Genomic DNA, 23,860 nt, shown 5'->3' with positions numbered 1-23,860 from the left:
CCGTAAGGCAAGCTGTAGGGGGAGAAGACCAGTGTGGATGAGCCGGGAATTACTGTCAAGACTCAGGAAGAAAAAGAGAGTCTATGTCCTCTGGAAGAAGGGACAGGCTACTAGGGGATATTACAAGAAAGTTGCTAAGGCATGCAGGGAGGAAGTCCGGAAGGCAAAAGCCCATCTTGAGCTTAGATTGGCCACTGCAGTAAAGCAGAATAAGAAATCCTTTTACAAATATATAAATGGCAAGAGAAAAACCAAGGATAATATCTATCCTTTGATTGATGCGGCGGGGAATGTGACCACAGATGACAAGGAGAAGGCTGAGGTCCTCAACGCCTTCTTTACATCTGCCTTTAATAGTCAGACCAGCTATCTTCAGGGCATTTTGTGCCCTGATCTGGATATCTGGGCTGACATGCAGAATATCTCCCCGGAGATCAATGTAGAGACAGTTAGAGAGCTCCTCCTGCATCTGGACAGTCACAAGTCCATGGGACCGGATAGGCTTCATCCTAGGGTGCTGAGGGAGTTGGCAGGGGTGATTGCTAAGCTGCTCTTGGCAATCTACCAGCGCTCCTGGTTGACTGGAGAGGTTCCAGAGGATTGAAGGCTTGCTGATGTGATGCCCATCTACAAGAAGGGCCGTAAGGAGGACCCGGGGAACTACAGGCCTGTCAGCCTGACATCAGTGCCAGGGAAGGTCATAGAACAAATCCTCCTGGGAGAGATCACACGGCTCGTGCGTGGCGTCCATGGGATCAGGCCCAGCCAGCACGGGTTCATGAAAGGCAGGTCATGTTTGACCAACCTCATCTCCTTCTACGACTGGGTGACCAGACTGGTAGATGAGGGAAAGGCAGTTGATGTAGTCTACCTAGACTTCAGCAAAGCCTTTGACATGGTCTCTCACAGTATCCTTCTGCGGAAACTGGCTGCCCATGGCTTGGACAGTTTTACCCTCCGTTGGATAAGGAACTGGCTGGAGAGCTGTGCTCAACGGGTGGTGGTTAATGGAGTGAAGTCTAGCTGGAGACCTGTTACAAGTGGTGTCCCCCAGCGGTCGGTATTGGGGCCCATCCTGTTTAATATCTTCATTGATGACTTAGATGAAGGGATTGAGTGTACCCTCAGTAAGTTTGCAGATGACACCAAGTTGGGAGGTGGTGTCGATCTGCCTGAGGGCAGGGAAGCCCTGCAGAAGGATCTAGATAAGCTGGATCACTGGGCTGAGGTGAATGGGATGAGGTTTAACACGGCCAAGTGTCGGGTTCTGCACTTTGGCCACAACAACCCCATGCAGCGTTACAGTCTTGGGGATGAGTGGTTGGGTAACTGCGAAGAGGAAAGGAACCTGGGGGTGTTGGTTGATGCTTGGCTGAACATGAGCTGACAGTGTGCCCAGGTGGCCAAGAGGGCCAACGACATCCTGGTTTGCATTAGAAATAGTGTGGCCAGCAGGAGCAGGGAGGTGATCATCCCCCTGTACTCAGCACTGGTGAGGCTGCACCTCGAGTACTGTGTTCAGTTTTGGGCCCCTCACTACAAGAAAGACATTGAAGCCCTGGAACGTGCCCAAAGAATGGCAACGAAACTGGTGAGGGGTCTGGAGCACAAGTCTTATGAGGAGCGGCTGAGGGAGCTGGGATTGTTTAGTCTGGAGAAGAGGAGGCTCAGGGAGACCTCATTGCACTCTACAACTTCCTGAAGGGAGGTTGTAGTGCAAAAGGGTCTGGCCTCTTCTCCCAGGCAAATAGTAGGACCCGAGGAGATGGCAAGAAGTTATACCAGAAGAGGTTTAGGTTGGATATTAGGAGAAACTTTTTCTCCCAAAGGGTGGTCAGGCACTGGAATGGCTGCCCAGGGAGGTGGTGGAGTCGCCGTCCCTGGTGGTGTTCAAGAGGCGCCTGGATGAGGAGCTACGAGAGATGGTTTACTGCTTGTGGTACTAATAGGAATGGGAGGGTGGTTGGACTAGATGATCTTGCAGGTCGTTTCCAACCTTGTGATTCTGTGATTCTGTGATTCTGTGATAGGACACAAAAAGTGATGTAGGTTAGAGGTGGCCTGCAGAATAAATAGATCAGTCATAAATAGATCAGTCATAATCCAGGAGAAAAGCAAATGTGTTTTCCAAGGAATGTGAGACATCATTTTAGTGTGCAAGGTTAGTACAACTTTCATTTTCATCTACCTTGCTTCAATTGTCAACTTACACAAGTTATGTATATCAACTAGCTAAGTAATCAAGTATGATCTGTTCTATAAACAGGCCTTTGTGTTTTGCATTAGAAAGCTTTTACCTTGAAATACACTTCATCCATTCCATTTATAACTCTCAATTATCCCACAATGTCCAATTTTTCATTCTGATTGGAAGACTCACAACACTTTTTGCTGCTAGCAAGATAATATCTTAAAGGTGATAGAATACATATCCACAAAAGATTTCTTTTCTTGTAAAATGACCTCCTGATCTCTTCAAATAATATTTTTAAATATGCCCTTTCTAGCATCAATATGCCAAAGCACAAAACTGCTCCATGAATCCTGGGGACTGTCATTTGGAATGGCTTCTGTGCATGGAACACACATTCACAAAGGTTATTTGGTTATTTTAGAAACAATTCCCTTTTCTTTTCCTGAGATTTATAGGAAGATCTGCCAGTGATGGACTACATCTCACCTTCCAATGGCTTGGGTAGAAAATGAGCTGCTGGTTTTGTTTTCTTGACTCTATTTCCTTTCATGACCTGCCCTTCCTTGTTCAGACCTAAGAACCAGGCCCTTCCGGACTCCTGTTGTCTGTAGAGCATGGATGAGTAGATTACATAATAATTTTCAAAAACAGACTCCTTGAATTTGCACTCCGGTGTAAAAAGTTCCTGTGGGAGAAAAAGTAAGTGTTAAGCGGTATCTCTGAAGTGCTGCATCTGTTTTGACAATTCACAAACACCTTTAGATTAATTTAATATATGACTTATAGTTAGGTTCCGTTTTGAGACCAGAAAATCTATCTTCCTATAGCTGACCTCCAGGTGAAGTTATTTCACCTCTCACCACTTCTCTTTCCCCATCTTGCAAAAAAGATGGTATATTTTGAAAGTACAGAAGAGAGTACAACCATAAAAACACTTAAAAATGCAGGCATAATTATTCTCATGTTTTTCTGAAAGATTATCCTTGTTTTTCTTGAATTAGGATGTCTGTGCTAAAAAAAACATATTGATGATAAAAGTATTTTTCAGTTTCAACATGCTTGGTAGATGTAATAAAAGCAATAAACTTCCTCTACATATGTTTTACAGTAGCTAATAAATAATAGCTGTTAATAATATATTTAAAAATATGTAATTTCCTAGAGTAGGCATGGTTTGAGACACCTTGGGAAAGTGCTGTTTTGATATGCAAATTCCTATACAAAGAACATTATTCCTATTGACTTTCTCAGCATTCATCCCGTTATTGCTTATGTTTCCAGAAGTCACATTCGCTGAACTCTTTATTAAGGTTAACTTGAGCACAAACTTCTAGAACCCAGGAGTCAAATTAGTTTGATTTTAAATAACACAAATGAAAAGTAATAAAAGTGTGAACATATATTGAGCACTTTACCAGAGTCCTTTGGAAAAATAAACAGCAAATAATAAGCAAATAAAATTACCTTTTCTTTTCAAAGGTGAAAAAAGAAAAAAAAAATTGCACTTTTTTATCATGATGAAATAGAAGCATGTGTGTATGTAGATAATTTTCAGTCTTTGGACGTGTCTGTTGAAACCTGTGAATGATAATCCCATCATAACAGGAGGAGGGGGAAGTGGGAAAGTGGAAGGTGACTTCACAGATCTCTTAGCCCTGAATCCGCTTTTTCTTTTTGTACTTATATTTCCTTCAGTTACCTCTCCCAAGAATTAATATTCTGGAAATATCATCTATTCACACTCTTCCATTCAAATTAATTTGGTTTGTTTGTTTCTTTGTTTCTTTCTTTTTACTACTGGCCCAGTGCAATACTGAGCTAACTCTCAGTAGGTGCTTTCTGGGTCTCTATCTCATACCCAGCTGACTCTATACTGTAAGGATTTCACAGCTGTTTCTGTCTCAACAGGTTTCCTTTCCGGAAAACAAAGTCTGGAAAACAAAGTCTGAAAAGACACAGATCCCCATAAGAGAAAGCAGAGATGGAAATACTTTTCTGTATCTGTACTACATGTCACTCCATGTACCAAGAAGTTTTCTTCTTATGATAAGGGACATACAGCACTCATATTGTTATGGCTTACATTATAACTTGTAAACAAAGCTATCTTACCTTATGCAGGGTATACTATACTGTTAGCTTTCTCAATTATGGAGTATTTTTTAGCCTCAAATAAAAAGAATAGGTGTATCTTCTTCAACAACATACTAACAGCAGTTATTGCAGCAGCCAGAAAATAACCTGGAAACCTGCCTTAAATGAGGTGGTTTCCTTTGTGTGAGCAGCTACACTTAATGTCTCAGGTCAGATTCATTTACAGATGCAAAAGAAATTCTCTGATGTGTGCAATGGCCTTTTTTTATTATTATTTATTTTTTGCACCACTACTTCTTTACCACCTATGTGTGCAGCTATATTTATATATACATACAGAAATGCAAATACAGTCTGAACTAGAAGTGCTGAAAACTAATGAGGAAAATTCTTAAAGGCAACTTCTTTGCTACAGGGTTTTCTCCTTCTGTTCCAAGATGTCTGCTGCTTGTGCTGCTCTCCTTCCTTTTACGCTGATTACAAATCACAGCAGGACTCAAGGAGGCTCAAAGCCACAATGCAGGGTGGCAGGCTAGAAGGAATGCCTGCTGAACTCTTACACATGCATTTACATGCAAGTCGTGTTCCTCAGCTGTTGAAACAGCAAATGCTAATCAGGAATTGCCTGCATTGCTTACAAAGATTTCCTCATTACCTGCTTCACTGCAAAAGCTATCCCCTGTGCTTCACACTACATTTTACTTCCTTGTAAAGCTCAATTACCATAAACACTACTTAGCCAGTAGTCACTTCTTGCTATAAACAAAAGCTATTTGTCATTCTCAGTTTCTCTATACTAGCGATGGTTGGTTGCCTGTGAGTGGTATTTCTGTGTTTTTCCAAATAATATCCATTAGGATACTTAAACAATATTCCTTCAAATAGCATGTCACCTCTGAATCAAACTTCTTTTCTTTGGCATGTAAAACAGTTTCTCTGACAGTGCACAAAATAGAGGACAAAACTTCAGTTATTTTGCTCTGCCAAGTCAAAAACAAACAAACAAAAAAACCCCCACAAACACCCTATTTCAATAAAATTACCAGTCTGATCCTCGATGTAGACTGATAGACAGGATAAACTGGAATCACTACTATTCCACAGTTATAAAAAGCAGAGTAATAGTCTGTTTTGGGTTTTTTTGTTGGTTATTGGTTGGCTGGTTGAATGATAGAATCCTGCACCAAATTATTGTAGCTATCCTGTTCCAGATGGCTTGTTGCTACAGTAACTTTGGACAGGATTTTCATTCATCCAGTATTAGGATGCAATTCTGCCTGGGATAAAGTTGGTCAAAAAGTAATTTGAATATATGCTACATTGAAGCATGTTAATTGTTCCAGTGTTGTGGAAAGAGAGTATTCATGAATACTAAGCACCTGCTGGTAACAATACTGAAATATAGCCACTGATTCCTCTGAGAATTACTCTGGAAGGGGCTTCTGAAATAAGCACCTCCCATGAGTGGAATATTTCTAAGAATGATTTCTGCTTTGCTGCAGACAATTCTTATATTGCTAAGAAGTTGTTAGCACCCATATTTTCTCCAGTAAAGCAGCCATGGCACCTAAAGAACTGCTTCTGCATGTACCTAGGCCAAATCTAGCTCTACATAGCTAAACCTCAATCTAGTAAGAATTCAGAAAGTGAGTATCATGGGCTAACCACACTGCCTTTAAAAAATTGTTTACACTTCATTTTATTTTAAGTCATTATCAGAGGAAAAGGCAGTTATATTTTGCCAGTCTAAGAGCCTTTTTGTCTAGAGGCAGAAGGAATACAAATCTTGAGAGATGTGGCTGACTTGAATCATTTAGATCTTCTCTTGAAGAATGACATCTTCAGTTTTAATTGCAGGCAATCTTACCCTTTTGTATTAGGAACTCTATGTATTACAAAACCAGACATGACTTGCAAACAAGAACTTGTGCTCAGGATTTCTTCCAAGGTCAGTGCCCAAATTTAACATACAATCTTACATAAAAGTTGGTTTACTTCTGTCAAAGCAACATCTGAAAAATAAAGTACATGCCAGATGCCAATTTCCAAAACCCCAGGATAGGTCTCTGGCTCTAAACTTCAATCATATACACCTTCCTGGGTCCTAGGGAAGAGAAGGATGGATTAAATTGAACCTTGCTGGGAAGAACTGTCACTTGGATATTTGTGCTAGCTTCCTAACAAATTATTGCTTGACGTGAGTCATATTTGGAGATGTAATAATTCTCCTGGTAGCTGTAGAGTTAATAAGTATTATCATTCACAGGTTGTGGGTTCACTCTTGGGATCAAAAAGTTTTACCAATGGGGAATTCTTAGTTTTGTGGCTCCCACAACTGCTGCCAAAACTTATCATTGTAGTATGACATAATATGTAGGTACCTCCACATGTAATGCCTCTTATTTATTTCCACAGAAACTATAACAGAAACAAAGAATACAAAAACATTATTTGATAGAGGAAATTCTCAGCTACAAAGCACTATTTTTCAACATCATTACCACCATTAGCTATGCATTTTTGGCAGTGATGAACAAGACTCTGCATGCCATGCTTATAAGAATCTGAACCAATGGAGGTAACCCACTGTTTCACAACTGCTATAACAGCTTCATTGCTAGGAAACTGTTGTCCACACAGTCCATCTTTCATTGGCCCAAAAAGATGGAAGTCAGAGGGCACGAAATCTGGACTATATGGTGAGTGTAGCAGGACAGTCCAGCCAAGACTGGCAATGTGCTTCACAGTCTTCACGTGGGTATGAGGTCTGGTCTTACATATTTCAAGAGAAAGATTGCTTTCTTGCTAATGTGAATCTGGAAGTTTGGGCCTTCTGCTTAGCATCACAATGTAACTGTCAGAGTTGATGGTTTTTCCATGTTCGAGGAAATCCAAAAGGATCACCCCTTTCCCAGTACACCCAGTGCACATTACTTCATCTGCTGAGGACTGCATCTTGAAATTTTTATTTGATGGGAAATTCACATTGCCACTCCATGAACTGCTGTTTTGCTACAGTTCATAGTGGTGACATCACATGCTGTCAATGGTAACAATGTGATCCAGGAAATTGTCACTTTTACCTCTGTATTGGTTCAATAGATCCTGACAAGCTTGAATGTGGCTTTTCAGGTCTCTGGCTGCAGGGAGTGCCTGAGCCTGTTGCTACCTTTGGAAGGTAGCAGGGGTAACACCTGCATGAATCGTGAGCAGGTGGAAGATATGCTCAGCATGGTGGCAGAACATAGATGACTCCTTCCTGAGGGGAACACAAAGCCCTATATGTCAGCCAGAACCTACCCATAGGAAAGTGTGCTGCCTCCCTGGTGAAATTACTAAAAAAACTTCCTGATCTGATTTGCTCCTTTGTTTATTACTCTTTACTAATAGTTCAAGCTGGTAGCAATGAAGCTGCTGAGAGAAGCCTGCGGGCTGTTAGAAGCATCTTTAGGGCACTGGGGCAGTTAGTTGATGGAGCAAGAGTACAGATGGCATTTTCCTCTATCCCCTCAATGGTAGTGAGGCATACCAAGACCAGGAAAATCCATCTTATAAATATGTAACTAAGAGGCTGGTGACACCACAAGAATTTTGGCCTTTTTGACCATGAAGATTATTATTCAGCACCAGGTCTGTCTGGAGGACTGGAGGCTTATCATTGTGACTCCCATCTTAGAGTAAAAGAATCATAAAATGTTTTGGGTTGGAAAGGACCTGTGAGATCATTGTGAGAATCCTTCTTTGTTTTTTTGGCTCAAAGCTTGCTTCCTGAGGTTTTTCTTGTGATAAGACTCTGAGTAATTTGCCAAGGAGGCAAGTGATGGGTGCTAATCATGTGACAATCGATATCGCTTTGGGAACATTTTAAAACCCCTTCCTCCAGAGCTGCTTGCTCTGTAGAAGAGCGGAAGAGAGTGCTCAGGAGTGTTCACTGGCGGAAAATCTGGCCTGTGGCTAAACAGCTCCAGCTAGGTATGGGAAAACTGGGGAATGATACATTGTGTTCTGTGAAAAGCAGGATGCAGATGGGCATCCCTGCTCCCTCTTATCTGCTGGCAAGGCTCAGAAGATGGGAACAAAGGAGTTTCTGCTGAGATCCCAGAGCCAGAAGCTGCCACTCCAAGGAGAGCTGACTCAACCACTTTGGATTTGAGCTGTCACTCCAAAGACAGCTGACTCGACCACTTTGAAACTATTGAAAAGGAGCCATCATTGCTCTAGTCGTCGTTCTCGTCATCGTCATCATCGTCAATAGAACAACTCTGCCCGATGACCCACCACTACTGAAGATCGAAGACTGAACTACGAACCTTGCTGGATCCATGGTGGTGACTATCTCCCTCTTCCTTCCTACAAAGACTCCTTGCTTCTTCTTTTCTATCTTTTCTGTTGCCCTCCTTCCCTTCCCCATTACCCTAATTCATAATAGTGTCCGTCCTCCCCTTCCCCATCTCCCTAATTAAGATTTGTAATAAACTGGTCGGACCAACATTTGAACCGTTGATTCTTAATCTCACACCGGGTATACAGATATTAAAAGAACCTCCTATCCCTCCTATAAATTGGAGCGAGACTATCATCTAGTTTCACCACCCCTGCTATAGGCAGGGACATCATCCTCTAAGATCAGGTTGCACAAAGCTCCATCCAGCCTCGCCTTAAATGCTTCCAGGGACGGAACATCCACAATCTCTCTGGGCAACCTGTTCCACTGTCTCAGCATCCTCATAATAAAAAATTCTTCCTAATATCTAGTCTAAATATACCATCATCCAATTTAAAGTCATTTCCCCTCATCCTATCACTACCTGTCCTTAAAAAAAGTCCCTCCTCAGCTTTCCTGTAGGCCTCCTTTAGGTACTGGAAGGTCACTATAAGGCCCCCTGGAGACTCCCATCTACAAGAAGAGTCATAAGGAGGATTTGTGGAACTACAGTCCTGTCAGCCTGACCTTGCTGCTAGGGAAGGTTATGGAACTGAGTGAGATCACAAGGCATATGCAGGACAACCAGGGGATCAGGCCCATCCACCATGGGTTCACAAAGGGTAGGTCCTGCCTGACCAACCTCATTTCCTTGTATGACTGGGTGACCCACCTGGTGGATGAGGGAAAAGCTGTTGATTAAGTCTACCAAGACTACCCCAAGACTACCTAGGTACCTAGACTTGTCCTCTACAACTATGTGAAAGGAGGTTGTGGTGAGGTGAGGATTGGCTCAGGTTAGATATTAAGAAAAATAACTTCTCTGAAACAGTGATCAGGCACTGGAATGGGCCACTTAGGTAGGTGGTTGAGTCATCATCCCTGGAGGTTTTCAAAAAACGTGTAGATGTGCAAAAGAGTACGACTTAGTGAGCAATATTGGTGTTAGGTGGATGGTTGAACTAGATGATCTTAGAGGCATTTTCCAACTGTAATGATTCTATGAGTCTATGAATACTGGACATACACATTTGTAGCAATTTTCTTTCTTAAAAAAAAAAAAAATTAAAATAGAATAAAATAAATAATAATAATAATAATAAAATATATATATAGCCTCTCATTCTTCACTGTGAGGGTGGTGTGAGACAGTGGAATAAGTTGCCTGGAGGAGTTGTAGATGCCCACTCCCTGGAGGTATCCATGGCCAGGCTGGATGGGGCTCTGAGCAACCTGGTCCAGTGGGAGATGTCCCTGCTATAGCAGGGGGGTTGGAATCGGAGGATCTTAAAGGTCCCTTCCAATCCAAACATTCTATGATCCTGTGATTCTATAAAAAACAAGAGCTAAGAGTTAAAACCTAACATGAGCCAGCCATACAGCTTCTAGATGTTATTTAACAACTATATGAACACCTTGTGCAATTTGATCCATATCTGTGTTCAATATGTAAATCAGTAACGAATTGACAGGCCCAAACAAAATGTAACCTTCCAGTAAACACCATGAGGGACAACATCAGTCCCCGGCTCTATTATAGCTGTCGAAAGCCATCACAGAATCCACAAGGAAATGGGGGAAATGAGCTCCTATGAAAGTTGTCCATCCTGAACCTTCAACCATTTTTAGATTAGCTTTTTACACTGAAATACAGGAAATGAGGGTATTGTTCTAGTTTCAGCCATAGAAAATATACCCAGCAGTCCACCTCCTGAACTTTAGCCAGAAGCAAACAGGGAGGTATTGGATACTCCTGAAGGTGGGCACAATTGGACTTGGACAACAGCAAAAGTACAGCTGCGGGTGGAATGAGTTGCTCCATGGTGCTAAGCAGAAAAAAGCAGTAAGACAAACTCAAAGAGGTTGCCAGGTGAGAAACAGCCAGTCTAATCAATAAAAAATCCTGATTAGTAATATTTTTCAGAACTCAATACCAGTTCTAATCCTGTTTTAATCCCACTTACACCTATAAGTCAGGGTAGTGATACAAGACATCAATGCTTTGAAACAGATCTGCCTGATGGGAACAGTTTACGATTCATTCAAATATAGGGTATAAGTAAGAAATTATCTCAGTATACTGTTATTGGGTTATCAGACATTTCTGGTAGGAAGGATGACAAATGAAAGACTGGAGAAAGGACAACACTAGTTGCGCAGATGCTTATGGCAAACTTCTGCAAAATGAGAAAAGCAGCACAGAGTATACACAGAGGTATTTTGGGCAGTGTTAGAGGAGGAAGTGACATTTTGATAGCAGATAATAAGGTTGGAAATGACTCATGAAGAAGGACCTTAAAATTAAAAAGAAGCAGACTGTGTTTAATGAGGAGAAGGAATTCAACAGAGAAGAGAAATACAGTTAAAATATTGAAGCTGGGAACTGTACTTTTTGTAGCACCCTTCTGAAGTGAAACAGTGGGGGTGGTGCTGAATTTATCAGTTAAGGAGGGGAAGACACTGGATTAACCAAAGTGTGAAATGATGATACCCCAGAACACAGTTGCAATACTGTAGAAGGGCATAAAGCCAAGCCTTGGACACGTTCATATAACAAGAATTATGAGATCTGGAGGCTTCACCTGCTATGAGAATTGGAAAATACCCGCACTAGTATGTCTCCGACTTTCCAAACATTGAATTAGATGAGTTAGGCTGGTGTCATGCAAGATGTCTATTTGACAGATATTTATATAAGAGAATAAAAGAGCTACTCAGGAAACCCCACCAAATTTTTCCAGCTCTTGAGCTGGCCAAAACATACAGTTCAAAATCATCTTCAAGAACTCCTCTTCAAATGGTCGAAACTCTATCAGTGTATGGTTAGATACTTTCTTGATAAAAGATAAATTGAAAAAACATTCCCTGTGTTTTAGAAGATGCTGCTGATCTGGGCCTAAAAGTTCCCTAATGCACACTTCAGTTTCAAACATAGCAACAACAGCGAGAAAAGTTGGCAGAATTTTCTAAGCACAAACTAACAGAGGAAGATACTGAGGAATGGAAACACTCCAGGAGACTTTAGATGCTGTACTGTGGACTTTGCAGCACTATTACTAACAAAGCTTCAGAATAAAAGGCAGTAATAGCTGAGCCTGACAGTCTCACAAGCATACCATGAAAGAAGCAAACGCTCAGAAGTCTGTGCACACACATTTCAGTCTTTAGACAGAAAATTTCCTTAAAATATTCTAATAGTCAGGGAACACCAACATTGGGTTTTCAGAACTAGGATTGCTTCTGTTCTCTGTAAGATTCCTAATACACAGACTTATCTATTTAAGTAAAGAAACACAGACTTGATATCTTGCAGAAAAGAAACAGTGATCCTGTTTTTTAAAGAATCATTGAGAGTGCAGTAAAGACAAGAGTCTTTAGCTATAATTTCTATCTCCCATCTTGGATTTCTAAAAGACCCATCTGAGTGACAAGCACTGCTTTATTTAAAAATTCAAAAACATAAAATAACAAAAAAGAACCTTACAACTTCCAACTAAATTTAGGTGAAAAGTAATGTAAATCATTGTTCTTGCAAATATTAACACTTAGGAAGCAGCGGGTGAAAACCTCAGATTTTTCTCAGAGGTTTTTGGGAGTGCTCCTCCTAGAAGGTAAGGTGGCCAAAAGGCCAACTGAAGTGCCTCTACAACAACGCATTCAGCATGGGAGATAAGCAGGAGGAATTGGAAACCGTGCTGCAGTTTGAAAACTACAGTCTTGTTGCTATCATGGAAACAAGGAAGGATGACTCGCATAACTGAAATGCCATGACTGAGAGCTATGAGCTTTTTAGAAGGGATGGGTAAGGTAGAAAGGTGGAGGAGTTGCCCTCTATGTTAAGAAGTGGATTAACTGTGAAGAGCTGCCCCTGAAAAACAATCATGAACAGATTGAGAATTTGTGGACTTCATTGCAGTCTTCCAGTACATGAAGGGAGCTTACAAAAAAGGAGGGACACTGACTTTTTGCTCTGCTTAATAGTGATAAGTGGGAACGTCTTTAAACTAAAAGAGGGGAGATTTAGGTTAGACATTAGGAAGAAATCTTTTACGCAGAGGATGATGTGGCATTGGAAGAGGTTGCTTAGAGATGTTGTGGATGGCTCATCTCTGGAAACATTCAAGGCCAGGTTGAATGAGATCCTGGGCAGCCTGATAGAATGGTTGACAACTCTGTCCATAGCAGGGGCATTGGAACTAGATGACCTTTAATTTCTGCTTCAAGCTAAGCCATTCTATAATTCTATGATTCTTTGAACTGGCATTCTAGTTAAGAAGCAGTATGACTGGTAATATTAATAACATAACAGTTCTGTTATTCATGCACATTCATGAGTTTCTACAATAAGGCCACATGTGACAGGCCCATAGCATGCACAGACTAGGAAAAAATATCTTGACAGATTTCTGTGTGTTAAAGATGGTATTGATTGCAGCCTGAATTTGGCTTCATCTTCTGTCCAGATTGGAACAGAATGCAAAGCAGTTTGGATTACAAAGACTTCCCTGTTTCATAACAAAGAAATTGTTTTGCTTATGACCAGTAGTGATGATTGTATTAAAATATCATTGATTACAAGCAATGATGTCTTGTATGCAAGGCATTGCACATGGCCATTAGTTTCATAAACTTACTACTTCCAAGACTAAACAATGATGTCAGATAAAAGTGTATTTTAAATAATAACTTCAAGACTGATGTCTAGTTTCTAAGTGAAGAGACCAATAGAACCCTCTCTCTCTCTTTCTCCCCATCCACATAGAATTAATATTATATCACAAGCAGTGCTAAGATATTTACATTCTTTTGATTGATACCTACATTTCAGAGTCATCAACTCAGTGAGATATGGATGAAATAGAACAAGGTTTTCTTGATGCAAGTTTTTCTGTTACATGTTATTTAAAGTTGTACAGTTTGACTTCAAAAGTGAACTAATGTTTTCGAAATTAAGCCCATAATGCAGATCTGAATCATGAATCTCAAATTAAAAGTAAGCGAGAAAAGGCTGTTTAAATTCAAAGATATCTGAAAGGACATTTAGGGGAGCACCCTCAAAAATTAATGCTTAAACTGTATTTGTGGTGTCTACATGCCAAAAATTGAATACTTCAAGAGAACTGATAAAAAAGTGTTGCCTCACTTGAATAAGAGAAACAAAATGAAAACTAATGATAAACCAAATTAGTAAATATCTGTTTATAATGGGCTGCAGCCCACCCACAGCTATCACACTAGCATGTGGTCAAACATAACATCCTCCTTCATCCCCACAGACATATAAAGAGTGAGGTGACATTATTTTTCTGCTTCAGTTCTGCTCTGAACTTTCACAGAAATATCTACTCTCTTTCTTGAGAACAACCTTGGCTTTGAAGAACATGCAGCCAGAATCCTTGCACTAGTGAAATATCTTCTTTCTTTTCCAAGAGTGTAATCTCCTCTCCGCATAATCCTCAGCACCTACCTTCCTTCAAAATTTAAATTTGGAGTAAAAATCTTTAAGGCTTCAGCTTAAACACCAGCCATAACTCCTTGTTGTATCAACACAAAAAGACATTTTATCTCCTGTACAGCATCTGTGATTACAGAAATCCAGTATCAGTAAGACAGGCATACACTCCCAGTCATGACTAAAAGAAATTGTCCGCATTGTAGGGAATATTTTCTTTTGCTGTAGTTAGGGAACATTTCAGAGAAAAACATAAATAAACCAACTTGTCTTTCCCCAGGTTCTGAAATAATTTCATCCAGCCACCTCAAACCTTATCCCAAACAACTCAAATAATATAAATCATCACGAAAGCATGCAGAATTTTAAAAAAACCAAGTACCAAAAAAATTCCCAAGGAAGATAATGGTTTCCCTGTTGTTCCCATTAATGAAATCTCTGCTGTTCTGCAATATACTGTAAGGCTGGATAAAGCAATCTGATTCTAGTTTCAGCCATTGCTTGACTAGTACATTATCAACATTAATTGTCTACTGTTGTGTAATGTCAGCTGGGCAGTACATTTTCATATACATAGTCTACGTTCTCAAGTATGATATTATGACGATTCCATAAGTATCTCCAAATGTAAAAGTAAACATAAATAGATTCTGAGGTGTTTTGTAAGATGTACTTCAGAATCTTTCAGTTCTATGTGTTCCTTCCAAAAGATGTGTGAATTTATGAAAGGTTTAAATGGGTGTAATTTACAAGCTGAGGAGCTAGAAAAAGTTGCAGGAACACTCAAATTATATGAAGTGGCCTACTTTAGTGTATTGTTTTTAATTTATTTCTTTTCCTTTACAGTTGCGAAATTGTTTTTCTGCTTGTAGTCTTCTTTTTATGATTTCTCAATGCATGAATTATTCCATGATTAAAGAATCAGCATTTTAAAAAGATAGTGGACAGTGTGAATACAAGTCAATTAGCTGAGTACAATTGTAAGAGTTTCTTGCTGATGATCCTTTGTCATCCTTTCAGGTTTTTTATGCTGGTGCCCTTAAGGGCAATGAGAGGGGTAGGCCCAGAGAAAGCTCTACCTGAGGAGACAAAGCCATTCTGTAAGAAAATCTGCAGCTGCCCACTGAAGGCTTGGAGGCAGAGACAACTTCCTCAGATGTTTGTTACTTAACTCTTGTTATGTAGAGTATGTATATATTTCTCCTAAATAGGAGCTGTCCAGCAGAACAGCCTCTTTCACTGTAGCTGTGTCTGCTCAGAAAAAGTACCATAGGAGTGAAGTTTTCTATTCTTTAACTAGATCATAAATTAATACAAACAAAAAATCCTATTTTTCTTGCTAATATTTTGCAGGCAAACTTCAGAAAATATTTAAATATGTATATGTATCTCATGCATTTTCACTAATAGAAGAAAATATCTGTTTTCACTTCATATACTTCATTTAGAGATCTAAAAAATATTTTCCTGTTCTTATTCAATTTTCACAGCATCTACATAGCTGTTATTTCAAGTATCCATTTTTAGAAGACTATTAAAGTGCAGAGATTCACAGACAAACATTCAAAAGCTGCACAGTGAATCAATACCAAAGACAAAATAAAATCCATTCTATCTCCTGTTTTAACTTAACAGTTAATGGGAAATAAAATGTCAGCCACTAAAAGGTATTTTTGGAATGGCATCATGCTGTTAACCAGTCAGAAGTGGTGAAAAGAAACAATTTAGACACTTTAGTATATATCAATACATGTTTAAAAAGCAGAAATTTAATGTATCTCATTAAACGGGAGATGGTTATATGCAACTCGTAACATACACCCAGCAGTAATGCTTGTTTTTGTTCTGGATGGGTAACAGCAGGATGATGATGAATACATCCTGATGCTCTGATAAAATTCCTCTTTTAGCAACAAGCTTATGAAGGCTGATTATGAACAATGTGAACGTATAGATGTCTGGCAAAAATCACAAAAGGATAAAAATCAGATTGGTAGCAAAGGATTACAGCTTTTTATTTGTTTCAGGGTTGAAACATATGCTGTAGATTTGAAAAAAAAAACCAAAACAGACATAGTTGTCTAAATGGCATTTGTAACAACAATAAACAAAGCAAGATTTTAAGAAATAACTGCCGACAATCAGTGGTAGAATTGGTAATCAATGCTACTATTTGCTGAATAAATTTTAGAAATGACTATCTCCAATGACATCAGTTAGCAGCTTGCTCTCAAGCCTCCACCTCATTGTCTGTTACAGCACATTCCTATAACTTGTCCTGTAGAAAATCGAACTTAATATTGAATGGGTAACAACATATTGATCTTAGAATTGCTTTAATCTCGTCATAATCTTGAAGTAAAAGAAGAGATACACACATTTCTAACTTTGAACTCTTCCAACCTACTAGTCTGAGTGCAAAAGGGAAAAAAGAGCAACCTCTTTTTTCGGCATCTACAAAACTCTACTGGGAGTTTTGTGTCTTCCCTACATCCACTTTCATATCCCTCCTCTATACTGCATTGTTTTCCAACAGAATTAATTATAGAGTGCCACACACACTACAGATTTTGCAGAGAAGCTCAGCTGTGGTGAATATGTTTCAAGGAAACAATGAGATTTTATACAAGCTTATGGTTGTCTTTATTACTACTTGAAAATGAATTTACATTTCTGTGTTCCTGAGAAATGAACATGACATTAAGAATACATTTTCTTTTGGCTTGAGTGACTAGCTGAAAAGATAAATTGATCTAGAAAACATAAATCACCACTGAACTGTGTATACAAAAATAATTGAAGGCAAGGGATCAGGGTCAAAATTATAATCTACTCGGAAGAGTAAATCTATTTGTAACCCACCATCAACTGGCAGAGAAAACACAGTGAGTGCACAAATAAAGGTGTTCCCTACTACATCATTTATAAGAAGCACGAGCAAATTCTGGATGGAAATAAATTACTGGTTTTATGCCTTAAAAATAGCCTAGTGATGCATAAAGCATGAAAATGAAAACATCAGACATTTTGAGTTCCAAGTCCATTGGAAACCATTCTTCTCTGGCTTCACCAAAACTGAGGAGTTTTCCTATTTCATAAGAAAGGTATACATCAAGCCACACTGCAAACAAACACTTGTTTTTAATTCAGAAAAGCTGGAAATACAGTGAAATTGAGCAAGTTATTTTCCTCTGATATGTGGTGATGCCTCTTAGGTTACTTTGATCTCAGTAGCCAGAGAGCAGTTATTTTAACTGTGGGTTATAGGTACAAATTTATCAGATAGCTCCTGGTTCTTCCGACACCAGAGTTTCTTGATAACACTGATAACTTTCCTTCACACTTTTTTTCGTATCTTTCAATTTACCTGACGAGCTTCTGCGTTATTACCTGTAATAAAACTTCTGTTTTCTCTTTAGCCAGGATAGTGAGAATATGCTCAAGCATGTGCTTATGTCAAAGTGTAACATCTTGTGGCCAAAACATTCTCCTCATGCTTTATGCTAACCTGTTGGCTTCTGCACCAGCAGGGAAATTCCAAATACAGGACACTCACATCTCGCCCCACAAACTTGATTCCTAGCTTTACTGTAGCAACTAAAGGTAACAAGGTCTCACAGACATTAAGAAAGCTGAAACTAGCAACGCAAAATAGTGACAAAAACAAAAATGAACAAACAAAAAAAACAGGAGAAAGGGTTTTGCTGTTTTGAGAGAAAGGTGACACTAAAAATACGTATATGTATTCTCATCAAGGAAAAGCAAATGGTGTCCCACTACTAGACCACACATTAATTCTTCCATCACAATTTTCTTTGTAACAACTTTTCCTAGATATGCAAACTAATTTACTGACTCCATCACATTGTCAAGCACTGGCTGCACTTTTGTACGGCTGAGTCTCCTTGATTGTGGTTCTTTCTGTCCTTTTTGTATTTGTCAATCAAAGTTCCTTTGTTGTTCATTTCCTTCAAGTCTTTCAAGAGCCTTTTGAAAAGTATTTTCTCCTTCTACCACAATAATCAAAACATCAGTATATTAAAAACATTGTTACAGGCCATATGAACTCTATTTTCCTGTAAATGTCACAACACTTTTTACATCTATTTTCATGCTCACATACATTGAGGAGTGTATCTGTTTACTGTGGCCTTAAAATGACATCAAACAAGGCAAAAGTTTGACTTCTGGTTGACACTTTCTATCTTTCGAGTTATAAACACACCGCTCTACTATCCTCAGTTTTATCCTCATTTCCAGGTGTTTTTTTTTTTTTTTGCTCCATGCCCTAAAAGCACTGTATCATAAGGTTTCTTAAAATAGATGAAACCAAATCTCTCACTTATTCCTGTTTTTTCTTTTTTCTTTCTTTCTTTCTTTCTTTTTTTTTTTTTTTTTAGTTATTAACCAGAAAACATTTTATAAGAAGTGGGAGCTGTTTTTCCATAATAAGGCACAAGCCTTCCTAACCTTCCTTCATTTAATTAAGTTTACTGAAAAGATAAAAACTATGATTCTGTGGCCTGTAATCAAGAAGGGTCTCTCTCTCCAAAGAGAATTAGTTTATTAGTTTATAAAACTTCTATGCTTTCATACGCTCACTGTCAGCTCCATGGAATAGTTTCACATTAATATTATTTCTGTACTGCTTTGTCTCCCCTTCTAAGCTCTAAATGCTTTGCCTCCTGTACTATATCTTGACAATTCTAAGATCTAGGGTTTTGTGGCTTTTTAGAATTGGAGATTTAAATTTTTTATTTATTTATTTTACATGAAACTAATTCAGATTCCAGCAGTATGTTATTCCTGCCAAATTTAATATTTATATTTTGGCACTAACTGATTTTACCGTTTCAGTATAAACACAGAAAACCAAATGGGTGCTGAATCTGAATGATCTTTTGTTCCTACATGACACCATCCTAGGCATAGAATAAGCCAACTAGAAGACTTTGTGGTTTTGATGCTTCAACAATGCTTAAACAATACTAATTTTATGAAATAAATTACTTTGTGCTATATCTGTGTAGCATTAGGCTGAGCAGAACAGTGCACCAGGGTCTATGGCAAAGAGATATCAAAAATTCATGAGAGGTAGATGTATGAGGAATTTATGTAATGAATGGCAACACTATTTTTACAAAGGCAAATTAAAATCAATTACATTACTTCAGAAATTCCAATTTATTAAAATTAAGCAACCATGCAGATAAAACACCATTGCATAGAAATACATTTCTGTGCAATTTGTATAATTTTCTTTTAGCGTCCACCCTTTACAGACAGTCTGGACAGATCTAAGCATTCTCAGCAAAGCCTGTGTAGATGATTCTATTTTTCAGTACTCATCACAACTAAATTTTGTCCTCCATCTTGTAAAATGAAGAAATAGTAGAGATAGATTTTTTTTTTTTTTAATGTCTGCTTCTCCCCCAAATTCCAAATACTGCCACTTCTGAACAGTCAACAGGCAATTCTTCCTTACTGCATAACAGGCAATTCTTCCTTGCTGCTCATAATTTCTTGCAAATCATGATTTTCAAAAATACCTTCAGAAAAATAAAATTTAAAACAAACAACCCGAAAAAAGAGACATTGGAACAGCTGAATAGTTTTCACAAAAGAATTTGCACCTCTTTAGGGAACGTGGGTGAAGGAGAAACCTCACATCTGTAAGTCTAAAGAATATTTCACTATATTGGAAAAAAAAAAAAAAAAAAAAAAAAAAAAAAAGGGCCAGAGAAAAGTGGAATCATTTTACCTATTTCAAAAATTTCTTTTAGATCAAGTTGAAATAGATCTTTCATTTGAAGAAAATATGACACAAGATGTCATTCAGTTTTCAGTTTTTCCCCCACTAAATAAAACGTACAAGATACTGGGAATGAAAAAATACATTGTATACCTTATACATTAAAAAAAAAAAAAAAAAAATTATTCTGTTTGTAGCCATAACACATTGAATATTGCAGAAGCCTTTAGCTCAGAGTTCTAAATACATGAGCTCCACTCCAGTCTGCGGAAGAGACAACAGATGGGATTTTTCCACCAGGACTGGAAGCTGGTGAGACTTAATGAGTGTCACAGCTGATCTCATCTGTGCTGCTGCACAGTGGTTCCAGAAGTACGGTTGCCCTTCCACATCTCTGCCTGTGGCCTCTGAAGCACATACTTGTCCCTCATAACAAGGGGGAGGCCAAAGAAGGGGCTGTTTCCACAGTGAAACAGAGACTGAATGAGAAGCATGTTTGATGCATCCAGAATCTCCAAGTGCTAAGGCAAGGACAGAACATAGGCAGATTTTAAAAGGCATAAAAAAATGTGATTTTTTGGAAGAATAGTGAGAATGGGCAAAGAAAGGGAACTTTGACTACAAAAGGCATGGAAGATTTTCCTAACTATTTTCTGTGTCAGGCTGTCTTGTTTTCTTTTTCCTTCTTTAACTTTCAACCTGTCTTTAGTGGCACTTCCTAAGGACTTTGTCCAAGCCACTTCAACTCCTTTGGGAATATATTTGATAGCTACTGAAATATTTGAAGAGCACTGAGCTTAGGGACTGTTACCTATTACTCTGCTCAAATATCTGATTTCTACGTTGGGTTGAGTATATTGGTGTGAGAAAATGACAGTAAAGAGATAAAGTTTACTCACTGAGAGTGGGAATTGAAAAACTGAGGCAGCAATGTAGCTCCTCTTTGGCATTTATGACCTGGTCATCTTTCCCGATGCATTGTCTTGCAGGCTCAGTACACTTGATAAATCTCAAGGGCAGAGGAGGCAGTTTGGATGTGGATAAGAGTTTGAGAAGTTCCTAGTCACAGAGTTATAGAATCACAGAATCGTAGAATGGCTTTGGATTTGAAGGAACCCTAAGAATCACCAAGTTCCAACCCCCTGATACAGGCAGGCACCAACCTCCAGATCTGGCACTAGACCAGGCTGCCCAGGTCCCCATCCAACAAGGTCTTGAACACCTGCAGGAACAGAGCATCCACAACCCCTCTGGACAGCCTGTTCCAGTACCTCACCACTCCCTCTGTGAAGAACTTTCCCCTGACATCTAATCTAAATCTACCCTCCTTGAGCTCAAAACCACTTCCCCTTGTCCTATCACTGTCTACCAGGATAAAAAGTTGATTCCCCTCCTTTTTATGACCCCCTTTTAAATACTGGAAGGCTGCAATGAGAGCTCCTCACAGCCATCTCTTCTCCAGGCTGAACAAGCCCCGCTCCCTCAGCCTGTCTTTGCAGGGGAGGTGCTCCTTACCTCTAATCATCTTTGCGGCCCTCCTTTGGACCCTCTATAACAGCTCTACATCTTTCCTGTACTGGGGGCCCCACAGAGAAAGAAAAGTCCTCTTCCACTCCTTGACCCTTGATCAAGAGTTACACTGTTGGGATGCTTTGCTGGTTTTGCAGGTGTGGTGGCTCTGCTGCTTCTCAAAAACATCCAGCCTGCAAATCAAACCCTACCATGGAAAAGATGGAGCCATTAGCACAGCGCCACCAGCAAATACAAAATTGGAAGCTTTGGATATATCCGTCTATGCCTGTAACAACTTTTGAAGAATAATCTTTGTTTCTCTTATCTCCTTACACAAGATCAGTAATGAGAAAACAGCCACTGTGAATCACTTGCATAGTTTCTACTGAAGTTCTCAATCCCTGCAATCAGAAGAACACACTGTTTACACTATGCATGATTTACATCAAAAACAAATCTGGTATTTCACAGAAAAAGACAAACAAAAAGTTTCTGCTGTGTTTTTGTTTTTGTTTTTGTTTTTTAACATTTTTTATCATGTATATATGTATCTTCAGAGGTCTGTACTAGTTGATCCACTCACCACCTCCAATAAAGAAGTTGAAAAAAACCCTTTGAGTACTTGCATACATTTTGTATCTCACAATACCAGGGAAACTGAGTTTAAAGCCAACATTTTTAGAGACAGACTCCGATGTTGGAGTTCCTGTTTAGCAGGGACACCTTGAGGCCACACATACAGCTGAGCAGCACACAGTTCTACTCTCAGCGTGCTCACCCCTTCTGAAAATCAGGTCAAGCATTTAATTACCCAAAATACGCAATGGAAATCTGCTCATTAACAATCTTCCCCAAGCTCAGAAATTCTTTCCTGTTTTTCAAGCCAGTTAAGATTTTACGTATGGTGATTCTTCTCAGAAAGCCCCAGAAGTGCACAGGGTCCAATTTGACCACAGGTTCCCACTGTGATTCCAGCACTGTTTTGTCCACACATAGTGAGCAACGCTGAACACAGACTTGTATACTTCACTATCTAACTCCCATATAAATGGATACACAGAAAAAATACAAATCTACCGTGGCTCAAAACCAACCTTCAAATCTATGAAGCATGGCAGGGAAAAGATTTTCTGCTGATGTTTTAACAGAGTGAGTGCTTTAGAAAAAGAGAGCCTATGAAATGATTATGGAGGACAAAATTTGCAAGCAGCAGAGCATACACATAAATAGATTAAAAAAAAAAAGGTCAGGAAATAATCTGGGAGCACCAGTACAAACAAATGAAATAGTCTTGGGACGAAGTTTGATGAGATTATGGAAATTCAGAAAAAAAGTAGTACAGATATTCCAGTGGCTCATTTACATAGGTCACTCTGAAAGTAATGCCTACTATTTATTTTCACTGAAACTATATCAAAGAGCACAATAACAGTATTTGATAGAACAAATTCTGAGCTATGAAACACTATTTTTCAACATCATCACCACCATTATCTATGTTTTTTTTTTATGCCAGTGTTGAACAAGAGCCTGCCACAGTTTTAAAAATCTGCACTATTTGAGGTGACCCAGCATTTCATAGTTGCTATGATTGTATTGTTGCTAGAAAAATATTGCCCATGCAATCCATCTTTCATTGGTGCAAACAAATGGAAATCAGAAGGCACCAAATTGGACTATATAGTGGGTGTGGTAGGATGGTCCACTCAAGACTGCCAGTGTACTCCAATGTTTTCAGACTGGTATGAGACCTGGTGCTGCAGGAGATGGGCTTCTCTGGTGTGAATCTGGAAGTTCAAGCCTTCAGCTTAGTCAGTGTCATTATGCAGCCGTCAGAACTGATGGTTTGTCCAGGTTCCAGGAAATGCTGAAGGATCACCCCTTTCGTATCCCAAAAGACAATGCACATGACTTCACGTGCTGAGGGCTGCATCTTGAACTTTTTCTTTTATGGGATATTCACATGTTGCCACCCCATGAACTTCTGTTTTGACTCTGGCTTGTACTGGTGACATTGTGTCTTGTCACTGGTAAGGACGTGATCCAGGAAACTGTCATCTTCAGCCTTATTTTGATTCAGTAAATCCTCACAAACTTGCAGACTTTCTGTTCCTATGTGAGTATTCATGGGACTCATCTGGCACTAACTTTGCTTATTCCAGCTTTGCTATCATTGTTTCCAGCATGTTGAAGCCAATATTCAGCTCCATACATCCAAAACACTTCTTCAAAGCTCTCTAGTAAGAAGACAATTTGTTCTAAAGCAGCACCATCCTGCTCTGGCCTTAGCTGATCAATTCCTTTTAACAAAGCTATTTTAGAAACTAAAATTAAATAAATGGATTCATGCTTACAAAGAAAAGGGGAAAAAAAGCTTTATTTTATTTTATTTTATTTTATTTTATTTTATTTTATTTTATTTTATTTTATTTT

At 39.0% G+C, this 23,860-nt stretch overlaps 1 protein-coding gene across 3 annotated transcripts in view; it reads right to left on the bottom strand.

Moving 5' to 3' along the window:
• Positions 1-23,860, bottom strand: part of FGF14 (fibroblast growth factor 14) — a 381,800-nt gene that overhangs the window by 2,314 nt on the left and 355,626 nt on the right. For all 3 annotated transcript variants that reach the window (XM_042810360.1, XM_042810362.1, XM_042810361.1), the window contains one exon: positions 2,681-2,879. In XM_042810360.1, coding sequence (XP_042666294.1) covers positions 2,681-2,879 — 199 coding nt within the window. The remainder of the gene's footprint in view (positions 1-2,680; positions 2,880-23,860) is intronic.

Source organism: Centrocercus urophasianus, unplaced genomic scaffold (genome assembly GCF_019232065.1).
Source record: "Centrocercus urophasianus isolate 14NV4802_14NV808 unplaced genomic scaffold, USGS_Curo_1.0 seq_12, whole genome shotgun sequence".
NCBI classification, from domain to species: Eukaryota; Metazoa; Chordata; class Aves; order Galliformes; family Phasianidae; genus Centrocercus; species Centrocercus urophasianus.
Note: the sequence above shows the minus strand (reverse complement) of the source record. Positions and strands in the feature narration are given on the sequence as shown.